Source organism: Populus trichocarpa, chromosome 4 (genome assembly GCF_000002775.5).
Source record: "Populus trichocarpa isolate Nisqually-1 chromosome 4, P.trichocarpa_v4.1, whole genome shotgun sequence".
In the NCBI taxonomy this organism is placed as follows: Eukaryota; Viridiplantae; Streptophyta; class Magnoliopsida; order Malpighiales; family Salicaceae; genus Populus; species Populus trichocarpa.
The window spans coordinates 21,595,305-21,612,496 of NC_037288.2; the positions used below are offsets into that span (position 1 = coordinate 21,595,305).

At 37.7% G+C, this 17,192-nt stretch overlaps 5 protein-coding genes across 9 annotated transcripts; 3 read left to right on the top strand and 2 right to left on the bottom strand.

Moving 5' to 3' along the window:
* Positions 1-11: 11 nt before the first annotated feature.
* Positions 12-3,211, bottom strand: LOC18098179 (protein FAR1-RELATED SEQUENCE 9). 3 transcript variants are annotated; one of them, XM_024598981.2, is made up of 3 exons: positions 2,954-3,211; positions 1,184-2,674; positions 12-524 (listed from the first exon to the last, which is right to left on the bottom strand). In XM_024598981.2, exons 2-3 carry the CDS (start codon positions 2,672-2,674, stop codon positions 357-359), a joined length of 1,659 nt encoding a protein of 552 aa, XP_024454749.1. In that variant the 5' UTR covers positions 2,954-3,211; the 3' UTR covers positions 12-356. The 3 variants fall into 3 exon arrangements, with proteins under 3 accessions (XP_024454749.1, XP_024454748.1, XP_024454747.1); XM_024598980.2 differs by having other exon boundaries at positions 1,184-2,721; XM_024598979.2 differs by having other exon boundaries at positions 1,184-2,677; positions 2,954-3,210.
* Positions 3,212-6,192: 2,981 nt separating this feature from the next.
* On the top strand, positions 6,193-7,226 carry LOC18098180 (uncharacterized). The gene has a single exon (XM_006384817.3). It carries the CDS (start codon positions 6,262-6,264, stop codon positions 7,000-7,002), a length of 741 nt encoding a protein of 246 aa, XP_006384879.1. The 5' UTR covers positions 6,193-6,261; the 3' UTR covers positions 7,003-7,226.
* Positions 7,227-9,192: 1,966 nt separating this feature from the next.
* On the top strand, positions 9,193-12,334 carry LOC18098181 (probable L-type lectin-domain containing receptor kinase S.5). Its single transcript, XM_024598688.2, has 2 exons — positions 9,193-10,771; positions 11,329-12,334. Exons 1-2 carry the CDS (start codon positions 9,481-9,483, stop codon positions 12,150-12,152), a joined length of 2,115 nt encoding a protein of 704 aa, XP_024454456.1. The 5' UTR covers positions 9,193-9,480; the 3' UTR covers positions 12,153-12,334.
* A 141-nt stretch (positions 12,335-12,475) lies between these two features.
* LOC112327152 (transcription termination factor MTERF6, chloroplastic/mitochondrial) lies at positions 12,476-14,511 on the bottom strand. 3 transcript variants are annotated; one of them, XM_052452038.1, is made up of 3 exons: positions 14,322-14,511; positions 13,799-13,895; positions 12,476-13,689 (listed from the first exon to the last, which is right to left on the bottom strand). In XM_052452038.1, the coding sequence occupies exon 3, from the start codon at positions 13,683-13,685 to the stop codon at positions 12,684-12,686; it is 1,002 nt and encodes a 333-aa protein (XP_052307998.1). In that variant the 5' UTR covers positions 13,686-13,689; positions 13,799-13,895; positions 14,322-14,511; the 3' UTR covers positions 12,476-12,683. The 3 variants fall into 3 exon arrangements, with proteins under 3 accessions (XP_052307998.1, XP_052307997.1, XP_024454461.1); XM_052452037.1 differs by having other exon boundaries at positions 12,476-13,690; positions 13,794-13,895; XM_024598693.2 differs by lacking the exon at positions 13,799-13,895 and having other exon boundaries at positions 12,476-13,690; positions 14,322-14,510.
* A 99-nt stretch (positions 14,512-14,610) lies between these two features.
* LOC18098182 (pentatricopeptide repeat-containing protein At4g38150) lies at positions 14,611-16,107 on the top strand. Its single transcript, XM_024598694.2, has one exon. It carries the CDS (start codon positions 14,678-14,680, stop codon positions 15,920-15,922), a length of 1,245 nt encoding a protein of 414 aa, XP_024454462.1. The 5' UTR covers positions 14,611-14,677; the 3' UTR covers positions 15,923-16,107.
* Positions 16,108-17,192: the final 1,085 nt, after the last annotated feature.

Consider the following 17,192-nt stretch of genomic DNA (forward strand, 5'->3'; position numbering starts at 1 on the left):
AGGCAGATGCATGACCAAAAGTTCTGTATTATATTTCCGTTGGATTAGTAATGCTCTGTATCCATAAAAGTTCTTAGGTTTGCTGCATGTGTTTTGAGGATCATGCAGGAAAGTCTTTGACAGTGAACTCAAATAATACACCTCGTCAACGAGATCATAGCACAACCTAAAGAGCTCGTACATTCTAAACTACAAAATGTAACGGCGGAGAAAACCCTACTACTGACTACCACCACCTATAACACAATGCCCTGATGGTCCGCCGTCGCGGTATACATTTAAAGACCCGGAATTTGGTAGTTTGATACAGAGGTAGAAAAAAACAGACCCATAAAATTTAACCTTGCACGCTATGTTCATTCTTTCAAACTCAGCCTTGCGTTCTGCACCTTCACCGAAAGCTTTAACTTCTGTTCTTCCATATCTTTTAAAACAGCTAGCAAGTTTGCTCGGTACACTTCACAGCGTTGGTTGGTACCCTCCAACTCAGCAGTCAATTCACGGATTTTCTTTTGCTTCTCATCCTGGGCAAGGAGAATAATAAATTAGAACAAATACTAAATGGAAATACTGCTTAATGCATACACAATTACAGAAAAAGTAAAATAACAGATCAATCTTGAGCATCGATCACAACCATAATGTTGTTCGATACACGGCTGATGCTGCCTTAAAAGCAACATTCCTTTCAATGAGTCTGACACATACATAATGATAATAAGTAGAGTATGAAATACTGCAGTTACCAAGCAGATCATTTACCGACAAAATAACAAAATTACCATATCGTGGTAAGGCAAATAAGGAAAAAGAAAAGAAAGATCAAGGATGCATTATTTTTCAATTTTCCTCATTTCCAGGCATGCACTGATTGCAATAAATTGTCAGTGGATTCAGAAACAATATGCATAAACTGTCTTTTAACTAAGCAGAAGCTTCTAACTTTTCAGTTATTAAAGAAGGAAAGACAATATAACATTAGTCACCCTTCAATAAAGGCAGTACTTTGACTTCTAAACTATTTATTTTGTACTTTGTATCTTCCTAAAGTCAACAGGTGAAATATTTTAGGGTTTAGCTAAAATTAAATGTAGCACAAATGTTACTAAGGGATGTAATTAACTGGTGGTATAGGCTGAAAGAAAGCTTAACCATATCAAGTTACAAGCAGGAAGAAACTAACCACAGACTGCAATGTTGCCGATGAATTATCTTTAGCAACATGAAGCTCTTGACTACTTCCATTTGTCAGAGTTCCACCTTGTGTGCCTCCAGAGCCTTGATTCTTCACATCAGAAACTTTCTTAGCAGCTTCTTGTAGAGCATCCATTGCCACATTATAAATGTGAATAGATTTTGCCCCTTCTTCAACATATTTGATGGCTTCCTGGCGCAAGTTGTTATAGCGAACGGTTAAAGACTCGCGAGAATCGTTCGGCAATTCAGAAGCGCCTTCATCTAATACAGCTCTGCTTTTGGCATTAGTTGTCCATCGTTTCAATACATATTGAGATGGAAGTGTGAGGACATTTTTTGCTCTAAAAACTGCTAATATGTGTCGACAAATGATCCCAGAATATTCAAACATCTGGCAGCTGCAAGTAGCTTTCATCTCAAAAGAATTGAAACAAACAGTGTGTGCTTTGTGCTCTTCCCCAAACTTAGCCACGCGATAGGTGGTGATGGTTCCTGAATCGTCAATTTTCGTTGCAGGATTAGCAAGGGTCTCAACTAATTCATCTTGGAATTTCATGAATATTCTTCTAGTGTAGAGGCCAGCAGCTTGTTTTTCCATAGGAGAAGGTGTCTTTAGAACTGGTGTAGTGTTAGTAGTGTCATAGTCTGCTTTTAGTTCCTTTTCATGCCAACTTGCTAAAGCCTTTTCGTATTGTTTGATCAGCATTTGTATGGTGGTTGATGCACTCACATATCCATCAAAGAACGAGTTTAAACCTCCACTTCCATCAGTTACTGACAACTCTCCAAAAAAAGTGTCTCTCAAATAAACCGTGACCCATTGCTGTCGAGCATTGTACATCGACTGAAGCCATTCATTGTCCATGACGTAGTATCTTTGCAGAAGGGATTGCCAAGAAGATTCAAACTCATCAATTGTCTCAGTCTCATTAATGCACTTCTTAAATTCAGTTTCAAACATGGGATGAGAGCGATAGATATGAGCCAGTTTTTCTTGGGTTTCTCTTAGTATGCCCTGCTTAGAATACCGATGGCGAGTCTCAGGAAGAATTTGTGATACAGCGGTCTGAATGAAGTGATCTGGATCAGTTGTGATAGAGAGAGGCTGTTTACCAGACATTGCGCTAAGCCAAGTTTGGAAAAGCCAAATGAAAGACGACTCAGAGTCATTGAGAATGAGAGCACAGCCGAACAAGACAGGCTGGCCATGGTGATTGATTCCCGTGAAAGAGGCAAACGGGACCCTGTAACGGTGTGTCCTGTATGAAGTATCGAAAACAAGAGTATCTCCAAAGTAATTGTAATTCATCCTGGCAGTGGCATCAGCCCAGAATATGGTTGCTCCTCCAGGTGAGTGATCAGTGTCGGGTTGAGTTGCATAAAAGAAAGCAGGATTCTCAGATTGCATTCTTTTTAAATAATCCAAGACATGATGCTGGCCCCCACCCCCGAGGGACCTGGGTCTGCCACCACTCATCTTCTAACCAAGTAGAAGAAAAAATCGATAAATTACGGTGGATGTGGCTGTTGTTGTGGTTGTAGGCAGCAAAGAATAATAATAATAATAACAAAAAAAAAAAAGAGTGAAATGAAAACCTAACATGGCATTTCTTACAGGCCAGTTTCAGACAAAAGAATTGGTACTACAAAATTAACAACAAGACTATTCCTTTCCATTCTTTAATAAACGAACAAATAATTAGTTATAAAAACAAAGAATTTATAGGGTGGGCATAGGCAGAGCGAGCTAGCTAACCTGGCCAGAAGTGGGTTTGAGAATTGGAAACAGAAACTGAAATCGAAGCGTCTTTTTTCGTTTTTTCCTTCTTCACTTCACTTTCTTGCTTAGTGTCGGAATGCAAATTCAAAGGCAAACGCAGGAGGAGCTCACTTTCTTGCTTAATATCACTTCTCTTCTTCTTTCTTGCAGCGCAGACCCGCAGTCGTTGCTAATAGGAGGATGGGCTTGGCAACGTTTCTCGCTGTCTGTCCACACCATGGATGCTTGCTTGGTTCTTACTTTTGCCCATGTCAAGCTTGGGCTTGCAAAATATTATAGCTAGGCTAGCTCAGAGATACCTCGAATGGAAGCCTGGTAAATTAACTCTAACCTTAGGCCTGGGTTTGTGCTGGAATCCGAGAAATGGCTCTTCCACTTATCCTAATTTAATTAATTAAAACATTTAATCTTTTTTTTTTTGTGTGTTTGTGCAAACGTTTGGAATTTTTTATTTCAGCATATCAATTATTATTTGAACGTGTGAATTTTTTTTCTTCTAATCAAGTGTAATTTGCTCCCATCCAATATGTATTTATATTTTTATTTCTTTATTTGAGTGTTTGTACTTTTAAGAATTTATTAATGTATTAATTTCAAGATCTACTATATTTGACCAAAATAACTACAATTAAAATAATAAAATATTTTAATAATTTATTTAAATTAAAAAAGCAATAAAAGACATAATTAATTAACTAGGTAAGAAAATTAAAAAGAATAAAATAACTAAAGAAGATTCAGGATTTTGATGATGTTTAGTATGGATACACATATTGATAAATGAGATCAAATAATTTATTAATAAATTACAATATGTGTAAATCATATAAAAGAAAATCAAATCTGTTGCATAATGAATTTGTGTTTAATTAAGATTGTTAATTTTGTGAAAATAATTAATTTTTTTCCTTTTACAATATGTGGTAGAGATTTACTTTTTTTTTATATTAACGTGAGTGTCTGGACCAGTTTGCGTACACCTCGATTAATCCCACGAGCCCTGAAGTTAACGACTATGTAAATTTCTAGTGACCATCATATTAGCAACCACATAGCTCAAACCTGAAATCACAGGGAAATCAAATCACTTAGTTCCAAGTTTTTACTACTAGGCCACCTACTAGATGGTTTGATAGAGATTTACTTGGTTTGTGAAAAAGTGTATGGAATTGAGTAATTTATCTTTTATTCATCGTTATTTTTAACCTTTTAAATTGTTGTTATTATTAATTTATAATTTATTTAACTCAATCATATATCAGAGATATAATAATGCGAAGTGGAGATTTGTTAGCTTTTAAAATTAAAAAAAAAAACTCAATTGATAAATATTTTTTTAAAAGTACAAACACTCAAATAAAAAAAAAAGTACACACACCCAAATAAGAAAATATACAGATATAATTAATTAAAAAATAAAATAGAATGTTCATGGATTTGTGGTTGACAAGTTAACATTATGCTACATGTCAATTTAATGACCATATGTCAGCATATATATATATATATATATATATGTATATATATATATGTATGTATGTAATAGAATCTAACAAAAACGCTTGCTTAATTAGAAAGCAAAAAATTAAATGTTTTGTTAATAAATAAAAATAAAAAACACTTTGTTACATTTAAATAAATAAAAAAGAGTCGAAATATCATTAGCCCATATATAAACAAAAAACAACATGTTTTGTTAATTTTTCACAATTTCCTTTGCCGTGTCTGCTTTGTTACAGAGAGCACAGCACAGTGCAGTACTCCGATCCCATTTAAACAGGCAGCGATCGAGCTAGCGACTTGCCACCAAAATCAGCACTTACAAGTTACAATTTACATGAATGCATTACAATTTACATGCATGCATGCATGCTGATGCTCCACAATGTGTAAGGGAAAGCAATACACATAGCTAGCAGGCCTGGATCGATGATCAGTAGTCACGATGCTTGATCTGTCTTCCTAGTCACGATTGTTTAATTTAATTATTTGCTTTTGCTATCTCGCCCTCGCAGAAAGCAGCAACATTCAAGGGTCAAAAGAACTAAAGAAGAAATAAAAATGAAAAGCTGAAGGTGAAATCCTGCTTACGTACCTTAATTTGTGCATGCTGATGAGTCAGTTTGTGAACGATGCCTGCAGAGTCTCAATGAAATTGAGAACTGGGGAGGAAAATACTGGCGCCATGGCACTGTGGCCTACGTACCTCTACTGCTAATCTTTTTCTTCACATGAAATGCAATATTTGAATTAGCAAAGTGTGAAGGCGAAGGTAAAGGCCAAGGGACCCTCGAAATAGGAGAAGCTACTAGAACTCACACTTTTCCTGTATTTATCAGCCTGCCTGCATCGCTTTATCTTATCAATGAGGACAGCATAGATTTTCTTTAGAATATAATCTGCAGGTGTACGTACTTGGGTGTCACCTGAATCTTTCAGACAACCTTCTTTTCGCCCCCCCCCCCCCCCCCTTTTTTTTTGCACTGCACGGAAAATCTACACACACTAGATTTCTGGCGTACTCTCCGCGGCGGGCCGGCCAGATTTTTTTCTTGACATAAAAAAACAAATGTTCTGAGAGAGAAGAAGAAAAAATGTTCAAGGGGCAATTCCATCAGTGTGAAGAAAAAATGTTCAAGGGGCAATTCCATCAGTGTTTTAAGTTTTGGTGAACAATAATTTTCTTAGTAGATTTGGTTTTCTTTTTTTAATTTTAATAAATGTTCTGCTGATTAATTAATTAATTATATATTAGCAACACCCTAAATAATCTTTCTAGCTATAGGATTCCATCATGTATGCATATATTTATTAATATCGGTCTAATATTCCATAGATATAATGATCAATCCTTGAGTTTTAAACTGAATCAAGTCAATAACTTCACTGCCACAAGAGAATGTTAAAATTCATTTCTTTCTACGAGGCATTAATTGACCATAGTATATGACCTCCGGTCCCCCTCCCCTCCTTGGCGCTTTTTGGCAATAGATTCCGGCCAGCTCCTCGACATGAGCTTATATAATTTGTTGTATAAACTACTACACCCAAGTTATTCTCTACTTGTGGAACTTAAGCAAAGTATCAACCTGTGATCTATCTAGATTTCAATTAGACTGTAGAAATATTATTCCATTATTTTCATCTTTTTTAAAAGTTTAAAGAAGCAGCCTGTATATAGCCTTCTAACGTGTATATATATATATATATATATATAGACAATCACCACTTCCTTCTTAACAGAAAAGGTCAAGAAGGGGGATGCTATTAGTTAAAGAAATCCCATGAAGATTAGTGACAGAGAAATCAGCCATCCCATCCACCCACAACACAAGCTAAAACTTGAATACACAGAAATCCCATTCACTTGTGATGGTTGCAAGGAAGCTGGCATTGGTCTAAAATACAGTTGCCGCCAGAAATATTGCAATGATCAATTTGACCTTCACAAGGTATGTGCTGTGGCGCCTCCTATCATCAACAATTCCTTTTACAAAGAATGCGTTTTCGAATTTCACCATCACCCTCCAGGTGAGGAGAAGAGGGTATGCGATGCATGTAGAAATGAAGTTCTAGGCTTTGTCTACCACTGCAAGCGATGTGGATTTGATCTCCACCCTTGTTGTGCAAACCTCCCTCAAGTTCTAGACGATGGTGAGCACAATCTTTACCTGTGTCACAAGCTCTCCGGGGCATGTCATCGATGTGGGGGCAAAGGACCAGGGTGGTCTTACAGGTCTCGCTGCAAAACGTATAATCTTCATCTGTCATGTGTCAAGGAGTTGCTGGTGGAGAGCTGGGAAGCCATGTATCTCAAAGTGGATCAGAACAAGGTCAGAGAGATACAGACTAGGATCCCAAGCCTCAAGGTGACACTGGCAAACCATCATGGAGGAGCTAGAGGTGGAAAGGTTAGGAAGTGCTGTCAGATGGCTGGTGGTGCCATTCGCCTTATTGTCTCAGCTATCCTGGGAGATCCTACAGCTATAATCGCTGCAGTCGTTGGGGGTTTCATATCCAAGTAATTCAAGCATATATGGCTGAGCAAAAAAAGTAGACCAATATTTATATATACCATTGCTCATGAATACTATCTAGTTTACACTCCAATATGTTAATCACTGTTCTTTGCTAATACTCATAATTAATGCTCGTGTGTTTGGTTTGTTACCCTTAATTACCTGTCTGTACTGTGTGATATATATACACTTTCTGTGTGAAATTTGAAATTTCCTTCCCCCCCTTCTTCTAGAAAAGTATATCCATTATAAATCTAAATCTATATAATGTATACACATGGGTGCCAGGAATTTTTTCTACCTGGGCTACAGTAAATACATATAAATTTTTTTTCAAGATCAATTATATATATATATATATAACAATAAAGTTTCAATCCAAATAAATAACATAAAAATATAAATTAAAAAATAAAATTTAAAGTACATAAAATTAAAAAAAAAATGATAGACATATTATGAAAATTTTATGATGAATCACATCAATATGATAATACTCTAGCTGAGATCTCAAATCATACATCTTTTGGATAAAATTTCTTAGTAAACTTGTAAATAACATCAACTTTAAATAATTAAAAGTTGTTTTTAGGTTCTAAAGCAGAGCTAAGTGCAGGAATTTCATTATCTCATCATTGAATCTAAAATTTAATTCTTTTGAAAATCGATTATTGAGTTAAATATATCATAATGATAATGTTAGTAAACTATCACTGATCCTTATTGCTGATATGAACAACCTATAGCCTTTTTATACGAAGTATTCATATGTGGTATGTCAATCTCATCATATCGTATGCAAATCAATTGCACATGTGCAATGAGAAGATCAAATTTGACATCTCTCAAAGTTCAAAGCAATGCTTTAGTAGTTGATATAAGATCCATTATATTTAAGATGTCAAGAGATTTTTGTTGCAAAGCTCAACAAAGTAAATTAATAATTTTATTATTTTATGCATCACATATAAAATAAATATAAATTTAAAAGATTTCATCACAACAAACAACCACAAACTTCTCCACGTATAGAGTTAGAATCTTTCTTGAACCATACTTTGAAGCATAAATTGCACCATATATATCTATTAAGTTACAAATATAATCAAAATGAGAGCTTCACTGAGTAGTTCCACTTCGATGTAAATTATTAATTTGATTAACCCCTCTATTAGTCTCATGTTTTGCATTAGCTAAAACTCTAATTTACAAAGACATGTACTGAATCTGATTGTCTCACTACTAATAAGTTATTTGTGTTTAGAATTTATGTGGTTTTTAGTAAAAGAGAAAGATAGTTTTTTATTGAGTTTTGGGTTATTGGAAAGTTTATGTGTTCGTCTGACCAATTACTTAAAATCAAGGTGGATGGGTTATTGAATTTTTTATAATTTTTTTTTTTTTACCTAGGCTATAGCACATCATAGCCTCCTTCACTCATCCGTCCTTGTGTATACATCTCTATAAATATTCTAAATATTTATAAGATATTTATTTAATATATATATATATTAATAATCTCTACAAGAGATTTGTAACATCTCATCTTTCTAAATTTTATCTCTCTAGATAATATAAGTTTTAAAAATACAAGTATAGTATAAAACTTACATAAATAAAATTTAAAAAATATTTAAGTTTATAGAATATTTATTCTTATCCCTCATTTAAATAAATACTATATTTACTTAAATTTTAAAGTGTTTTTCTTACCGTTATCCGCAAATGAAAAATGCTCCCAATCTTTCTACAGCCTCATCGCACGGCCGTCTTTCTGCAGCCTCATCGCACATAATTTTCAAGACGCAATTGAGGAATGGAAATTTCACGCAGAAAATGTATACAAACATATTGTAAACACACACGCAAATGAATGCGCTACGGTCCAAATAATAAAAATAAAATATCCTTTCCTCTTGTCTGGAAGGTTATTACGAGGGTAATCGTGGTTTTTGCATGCCTTGTATGCATTATCATGGAGAGCAAAAGTCAAACGGGATTCCTTCTTCAAAATCTTAGCTAGGACCTTCCGCGTAGCGTATTGGCATGCCCTGCACAGAAACTTCAATGAAATGAACAGAATGACAGGATGCGATGTTTCTCCTCCTCTCTGCAGGCATGAAATTGTTGACTCTTAATTACATGCCAAGTTGCTTCACCTCTGAAACTTAAACTGCTGCTAGACGGTCAAACGGGATTATCCCAATATTCCTTGGACATCAAACAAAAGAAGGAAATGCTTTATCTGGGCAATCGACGATCTCCCAATTTCAAAGTGATGACCGTAAACACGGGCAGACCTTAACGACAAGAAGCAGTCAACCATCCCCTGTTGTAATCTCCCTGTAATTTCTCCATATTCATTTCCAAACTGGCTTCTATATGTGTGTGTGTATGCAAGAGTGAAGAAAGTAATTAAAATTCTCATCTCATCCCCGTCTTTCTTTCGAACGAATCGTACGTACAGCTAGCTAGCTACAACAAATGGCTGCCCAAAATCCATATTCGATCATCGCTCTCCTCATTATTATGTTATTCAACCTTGCACATCTAGCTTTCACAGACGACATGTCATCATTCAATTTTGACAGATTTGTTGATGATGATCATAAGAAGCTCCTGAGTTTCAGAGGCAATTCATCCATCTATCTTGAAGCTCTACAACTTACTCCTGAGACCCCCAATGATGCTCATAGTTGGAAACAAAAAAATGCATCTGGCCGCATCATGTATCATAAACCTTTCAGGTTCTGGATCGGTGATGGTGGGGACGAGTACAGATTAGCCTCCTTCAACACCACCTTTGTCATTAACATTTACAGAGAAAGAGACTGGGAGGCTGGTAGTGGCCTGGCTTTTCTTATAGCTCCAAATGCTAGCATACCCGAAGCAAGTTACGGGCAATATCTAGGCCTGACCAATGCCTCCACTGATGGTAACACTGCAAACCACTTTGTGGCTATAGAGTTTGACACGGAAAAGCAAGATTACATCGAAGATCCAGATCATAACCATATCGGGTTCAATATCAACTCCATTCGGTCAAAAAATGCCATCCCTCTAGACAAATATAACATCACACTCTCTCCTGATCCACCAGGAGTTAACTACACTGTTTGGGTTGATTATAACGGCACCTCCAAATTGATGCAGGTGTACATGGTGAAAGAAGGAAATCAAAAGCCTGGAGAGCCTCTCTTGAACGAGACCATAGACCTCAAAGAGTACCTGAAACAAGAATCCTACTTTGGTTTTGCTGCTTCCACTGGTGATCCACGGATTGAATTAAACTGTGTGCTGAAATGGAGCTTACAGATAAATAATCAACCCGATGAGGAAAATGATGAGAAATGGTGGAAGATTGGTGCTGGGGTTTGTGTCTCAGTAGTGATGATAATCTTTATATTTGTGGTATGTAGAGTTGTTTTTGTGAGGAAAAAGAGATCAAAGGCAAGTCTAGAGGAGGCCACAGAGTTTGGTACTTACATCTTGAAATGGTTGCCTGGGATGCCAAGAGAGTTCAAGTACAAGGAGTTGAAGAAGGCTACCAGCAATTTCCATGAAAGTATGAAGCTCGGGGAAGGAGGATTTGGGATCGTTTATAAAGGCGTCCTACTCCTCAATGATAAGGCTGATGATGGTACTACTACTACTACGACTACTGAAATTGCTGTCAAGAAATTCTCCAGAGACAGCATAAAAGGCAAAGATGATTTCTTGGCCGAGCTAACCATCATTCATCATCTTCGCCACAAAAATCTCGTCCGCTTAGTGGGTAATTATCGAATATTTTGGTTCTTATTCTTTCTTTTGTCTAATCATTTTGCATAAAATTTAAGTCCATGATCTCGTTCATTGGATAAGCACTTGGCTATATGAATCATTTAATTTGAATGGACCACCAGATATTTCGATTGCATATTAATTGATTGCATTGTCAAATATGTTTATATAATAGTGGGGGGGCCGTTGAGTAAACAAGCAACAGTAGTCAAACCCACATGCTTCCCTCTTGCAATTCCTTGCTTCAAATTTCCTTTTTTTTCCTAATTTTCTTCTGTTCATAGGTCACACAGTACTATACATATACTAGGTTTAGAAAAATAAGAATTAGTTAAGTGTTATGTTGACATAGTAAAGCATGAAAGGAAAGATATATCGCTGCCATCAATATTTCACAGGCAAGGCAAGGCATTGACCTTGTCCTATGATTTTAAATTAATGTTGTATCTCATCTTGTTTAGCATTAGTATGCAATTAGCAGCAAATCTGTCTTTCTTTAGAAAAACAAACTACAGCAAGAACGACTTTATAACCTCTGTCTTTGTTCAGGGTGGTGCTATGAGAAAGGAAAGCTTCTATTAGTTTATGATTTCATGCCAAATGGCAGCCTGGAGAAACACCTACAGAAGGGTCCAGAGCAGGACACTCTAAATTGGAATCGTCGCTACAGGATACTTGTAGGGGTTGCATCGGCATTACATTACCTGCACAATGAGTATGACAAGAAAGTTGTCCACAGAGACCTCAAAACCAGCAATATCCTACTTGATGCGGACTTTAATTCCCGCCTAGGTGACTTTGGCCTTGCTCGCGCCTTGGAAAATGAGAAGAATTCATATAATGAGCTTGGGCTAGGTGGCGTTCCCGGTACCATGGGTTATGTTGCTCCAGAATGTTTCCACACGGGCAGGGCTACCCCTGAATCTGACGTGTTTGGTTTTGGGGTGGTGGTTCTTGAGGTTGTGTGTGGTAAAGGTCCAGGGACAAAGATCCGTCACAACCAGCATCTTTATTCTATGGTTGATTGGGTCTGGACCTTACATCGTGAGGGACGCATACTAGAAGCCGTAGATGAAAACCTCGGTAACGATTTTGTGCACGACGAGGCTAATAGACTTTTACTTCTGGGATTGGCTTGTTCTCATCCTATCGACAGTGAAAGGCCTAAAACAGAGACCATAATCCAGATCGTATCAGGAACTTTGCCTCCGCCTCACGTACCTCCATTCAAGCCAGTCTTCACTTGGCCTAGCATGAGCACCACTGACAGCACAACTGGTTCGCTCTCCAGCATGACATCATCTTCTCGAAGTTACGCCAGAACACAAAGTGTAATCAAATTGCGGAGGACCACGTCAAGTCTCCAAGTTTAGATCCTAATCTTTGAGCTTCCGTATTCTTGGGAAAGCTACAAAGTTTCTGCTTAAGGTAGCAGGCCGTCCTAGTTTTCCAGAGATCATGCTTCTTATTGATCTAGTTTTTGTAATTTTTGCGTCTTACATTACTGCACTAGATTTTCATTTTCTAACAATCACCCTACAGTCCTGTTGATCTATACTTGTTCTTATAATAATTAGGAATCAAAACACTGTAATCACGTGCCTGATTTCCAGGAACTGTTGTTTGTCGTAGTTTAATAGCCGCCATTTCAAACATAGTAAAGAGAGCAATAAGATTGCAGTACATCACGTCCATATCAGTTAGCAAGCATCTTGTGATCGATGTGCCAGAATTGATTAACATTGATAATGCTGGATCAGATCATTAACAAATATACGTCCTGTTTTAGTAAATTTCAAACGAAAGGAAAAAAAAAATCGAGTTCCCATTGATCTGCATCCTCGTAAGAGTTGAATTCGGTCTAAAGATGAAGTTCACCTAGAGTGCAAGAAGAAACAAATATCTCAAGCAGATCCTTGAAGCAAGGCATACTTCATCAGGAACTTCTTTTGATTACAACCTAGCATATCGCTCAAGCTACAATCTAGTTTCCTCTGTTTCAAAAGTTTGTGCCTTGACTCCAAGGTCTTCTTCAAACCATGCTGAAAGAAGCTGGGGTAATCAACAACTTCATCTATTTGCCTTCCCATTACTTCCACCAAGAACTTGATACGAGGTTCCAGTGAATTCTTGACACTCTTGATCAAAATAGGGGGATAACCAGTCACCAAAGCTGCTATTTGTCTATCATTAAATCCACATCTCCTTAGATATGCAAAATTGGGTTTCAGAATCTTGTTGACATCTCTACAAAGAACTTCAGGGAAGTTCATGACCACTGTTCGAAGATCCAGCTCTGTCAGTCCAACTGACTTGAGAAACTCTGAAGTGGGGCGTAGCCTCTTTTCAACGCTATAACCTGTTATAAAGGGGTGTTTCACCAAGACTTTACCAATCATCCCATCTTTGGTAAGGCCAAGAGATGCGAGAAAATCAACAATTTCTTTGAGCTTGGAATCAATGCTGTAGCTGACGAGCCTTGGGTTGAGCAATAAAATCCTGCCGAGTTGCTTTTCAGGGACCCCTATTGCCTGAAAGAATGCCAAAAGGGGGCAGAGCTTCTCTTCAACACTATGAGACAGTATGTGAGGGAACTTGGTGATGGCGGAAGCAACTTCACGAGGTTTAGAACCGAGGGTAGCCAGACACTCAACCATGGGGATGAGCTTCTCATTGAGACCAAGAGTTAGTATTTTGGGACACTTTGAAATAATTGAAGGGAGCTTTCTCTCTTGAATGCCAATGGTTTTCAGGTAAGCCCAGTTTTCAGATGCCCTATCCCTCTGGGTGTCTTGCAGGCGCTTGCACTTTCGGAACATTTCATGGATGGTGTTGTCATCAAAACCTCTATCCCTGAAGAACCAGAGGAGGCTGCTATTACCGTTTTGAGCGGTGACCATTTCCATATCGGCTGAGAAGAAAAGAAGCGATTGTAATTATTATAAGAGTATAGTAGAGGGGCGAGAAAACAGAGAGAAGGGGAAATGAATTAGAATATCAAGGGATGAAGAGAACGTTAGGAGAGATGAGCAAAGGACTCGAATGGTGCAGTGTGGAAGGCCGTGCGGGGGTTGAAGATTAACTGAAGAGCCTGGATTGTGCTGGCCTCGCCGAGGCTGGTAGTTTTAGCATTGCAATGCAACAAACATGGTAAGTAATAGCAATTACTAAAAGTTTAAAGCATCTGATATGAGAATGGTGTATGTATCGATTATCCTTTTGGGTGCGTGGTTTTAAGATTACTTTACGTTATTTACTTTATAACAGGTCAATTGCAGTTGAATTGAAACAAAGAGAAGGCAGATAAGCGATGTTTTAAGAGGAAAGAACCAAGTAATTCATAAGAAATGGATGGTGTCAGACAGCTCTCTGACTGTCGATGAACACCGCAATAACTTAAGAGAATTTAAGCCAAGGATGATGAAATAAGTAAAATAACGAATTCCCATTCCAATTCCATTTCGCAGCACTACATCTGAATAATAAATCAAATAAAAAGAAAAGAAAATAATATGAAGATGAAGACGAGAGAGCGGCCTGACCTTGAAAGCAGGACACGAGCAAGTTTATCACTCAAACTGTGAGTGTGTGAGGGCAGGGGAGGGGAGGGGAGGGGAGCAGCGCAGCGCAGCTTTTGATTTCCCTTAAAAAATAGTAATTCCTGAGCTTGCACTTGCCTTATCTTCTTCTTCTGCGACTGTTTCTGGAACAGTAGTAGCTCGTATTTCTATTCCAGCCAACCTGTAGTCCGCTACTACTACTCTACTAGTAGCAGAACCGGCCCGGCCCGGCCCAGCCCAAGGATTAGGATTAGGATTAGGAAAGTACAGCAATAGCCTTGCAGTTCCTATGGAAATACCAATTTCGCCTCCTCGCCTCTTATCTGGTTCGTTTTGTAATGTTCGTTGTCAAAAACCCTAAAAATAAAATTAAAACCCCCCCCCTCTCTCTCTGTCTCTCTTCAAAATCAAATCGAATCAATCAATCCATCCGGGAAATGGCATCATCATCATCATCTCAATTTCGAGTCTTGAAGCTACATTCTCACTCACGCATCTCTCTGTCACAAATTCTGCGTCGTTTCAGCAGCTCCATTAAAGGATCAACTGCTGGTGCTGGTTTCAATTTCGATGATGAAAAAGAGAGGAGATTGCAGAACCAGAACCCTCCGGAACCCATACCGAATAGGCCCTTAAGAGGTGAGAGACCTAACCCTAACAGTAATCATAGCTCTAGCAATAGAGGAGGGGGAGGACCTAACCTTAACAGTGATCATAGCTCTAGTAATAGAGGAGGAAGAGGACCTAAACCTAACTTTAACAACAACACTAACAGACCCGCCCGCCCTCAACCATCTCACCATCCCTCCACAACCTCTCCTTTTAATCTTCAGCCCCAGACCCAAACTCATGATTTTAATCGTATCTCTGATGATGCTTTTCTTGATAAATTCAAGCTTCATCCTGACCATAACAACAACGTCAACAAGGATGCTGCCGCTGCTGATACTAAGGCTGCTGCTGCTCCTCCTCCTCCCAAAAATGAACAAGCAAGCAGCGCCTCCACTTCCGAGCCCTCACAGGATGCTGAACAAATCTTCAACAAGATGAAGGAAACTGGGCTCATCCCCAATGCTGTCGCCATGCTTGATGGCCTTTGCAAAGATGGCCTTGTCCAGGAAGCCTTGAAACTCTTCGGCACTATGCGCGAGAAAGGCACCATCCCTGAAGTTGTTATTTACACTGCTGTTGTTGATGGCTTTTGCAAAGCCCACAAGTTGGATGATGCCAAGAGGATTTTCAGGAAAATGCAGTCCAATGGCATCACTCCTAATGCTTTCAGCTACGCTGTATTGATTCAGGGACTCTCTAAATGTAACCTCTTTGATGATGCTATCGACTTCTGTTTTGAAATGCTGGAGCTCGGTCACTCTCCCAATGTTACCACCTTTGTTGGATTGATTGATGGCTTGTGTAGGGAAAAGGGAGTCGAAGAAGCCAGGACTGTTATTGGAACATTGCGCCAAAAGGGATTCCATGTTCATGACAAAGCCGTTAGAGACTTTTTGGACAAGAACAAACCACTTTCTTCCTCTGTTTGGGATGCTATTTTTGGGAAGAAACCTTCACACAAACCTTTTTGACTTTTCTTTGTGCTAGGATAATGCTTTGTAAGTCTTCTTTTCTAATTGTCTTCCTCTACTCTGTATTTTTGGCTCTCGCCTAGGCGTTTCAGGCGAGGCGAGGCGAGGCACAAAGCCTTTATTAGCCTCAGGCGTTGGATTTCAATGAAGTGAAGCCTAGGCGAGCGCCTAAGGCATTAAGGCTAGTATCTGCTTGAAGTTTTTCTTTTTCGGTAGGATTTTTTTTAAACTTATTTATGTTTTGATCTATTTATCTATTTTTTTACTTGATATTTAATTTTGTTTTTTAATCGATATGGCTTACTACTTTAAAATATTATTTTTGGTTATAAGAGTGAAAAATATAACTTTATATGATTATATTATAATATTTTATATTTTCTTGATCTAATCTCAACTACTAGTAAGATATATATTTTAGATTTATATAATATAATATAATATAATATTATTATTATTTTAATTTATAGCATATCTAATGCATTCTGTACTTGTGATAATCACTTGCAAACAAAGCAACCTCAATAATTTGTACAGAAAAGATTAAGAATACAAGAAAAAAGGAAATCTCAAAATTTTATTACAAATGCAGAATTATATGGATAAATAATAAGTAGTTTCACACCACTTAGGGAATCTCTTTCACAAATCTGACCCTTCACCATTCAAAATAATGATTTAGGGGTACCATACAATCATGAAAAGCATCATAATCGAACTTCCCATTAAAGTCACATACTTTCACCTTTATTCTTTTAGTGAGTTCATCCAAAACTCTCCCATTTTCAAAGTTCATCCCCGCCCAAATGTTCTTCCTCTTTATCTTCATCTCCTCCCCCATCTTCTATCTGATTTTTCCCTTATTTGACCCTCCAAACATTTCTATGGTTCGCAAAGTACGAGTAACAAGTTGCGTCTGTTGTTGTTACTGGTAAAAACATGGAGGCATGGTCATTTTGTGGTGATGTTTATTGTGGAGGATTCAGGTTAGGAAGGAGCAGGATCCTGCAATCCTTTGTTTCTAGGAGTGTCCACTCTGAGTATCTGGCATAAGAAGAACAAAGAATTCGCAACCTGCTTTGATACCAAATAATGCCAGCAACATTGTGGACTCGTGATAATCACTTGCAAACAAAGCAATCTCAACAATTTGTACAGAAAAGATTAAAGGTTTAATTTTATCACCACCTCCGCTAATGGAATTACAAATCTCTAACAAATAGTTTTACAATTAACTGTCACTTGATAATTGAAATAGCTTTTGACCATT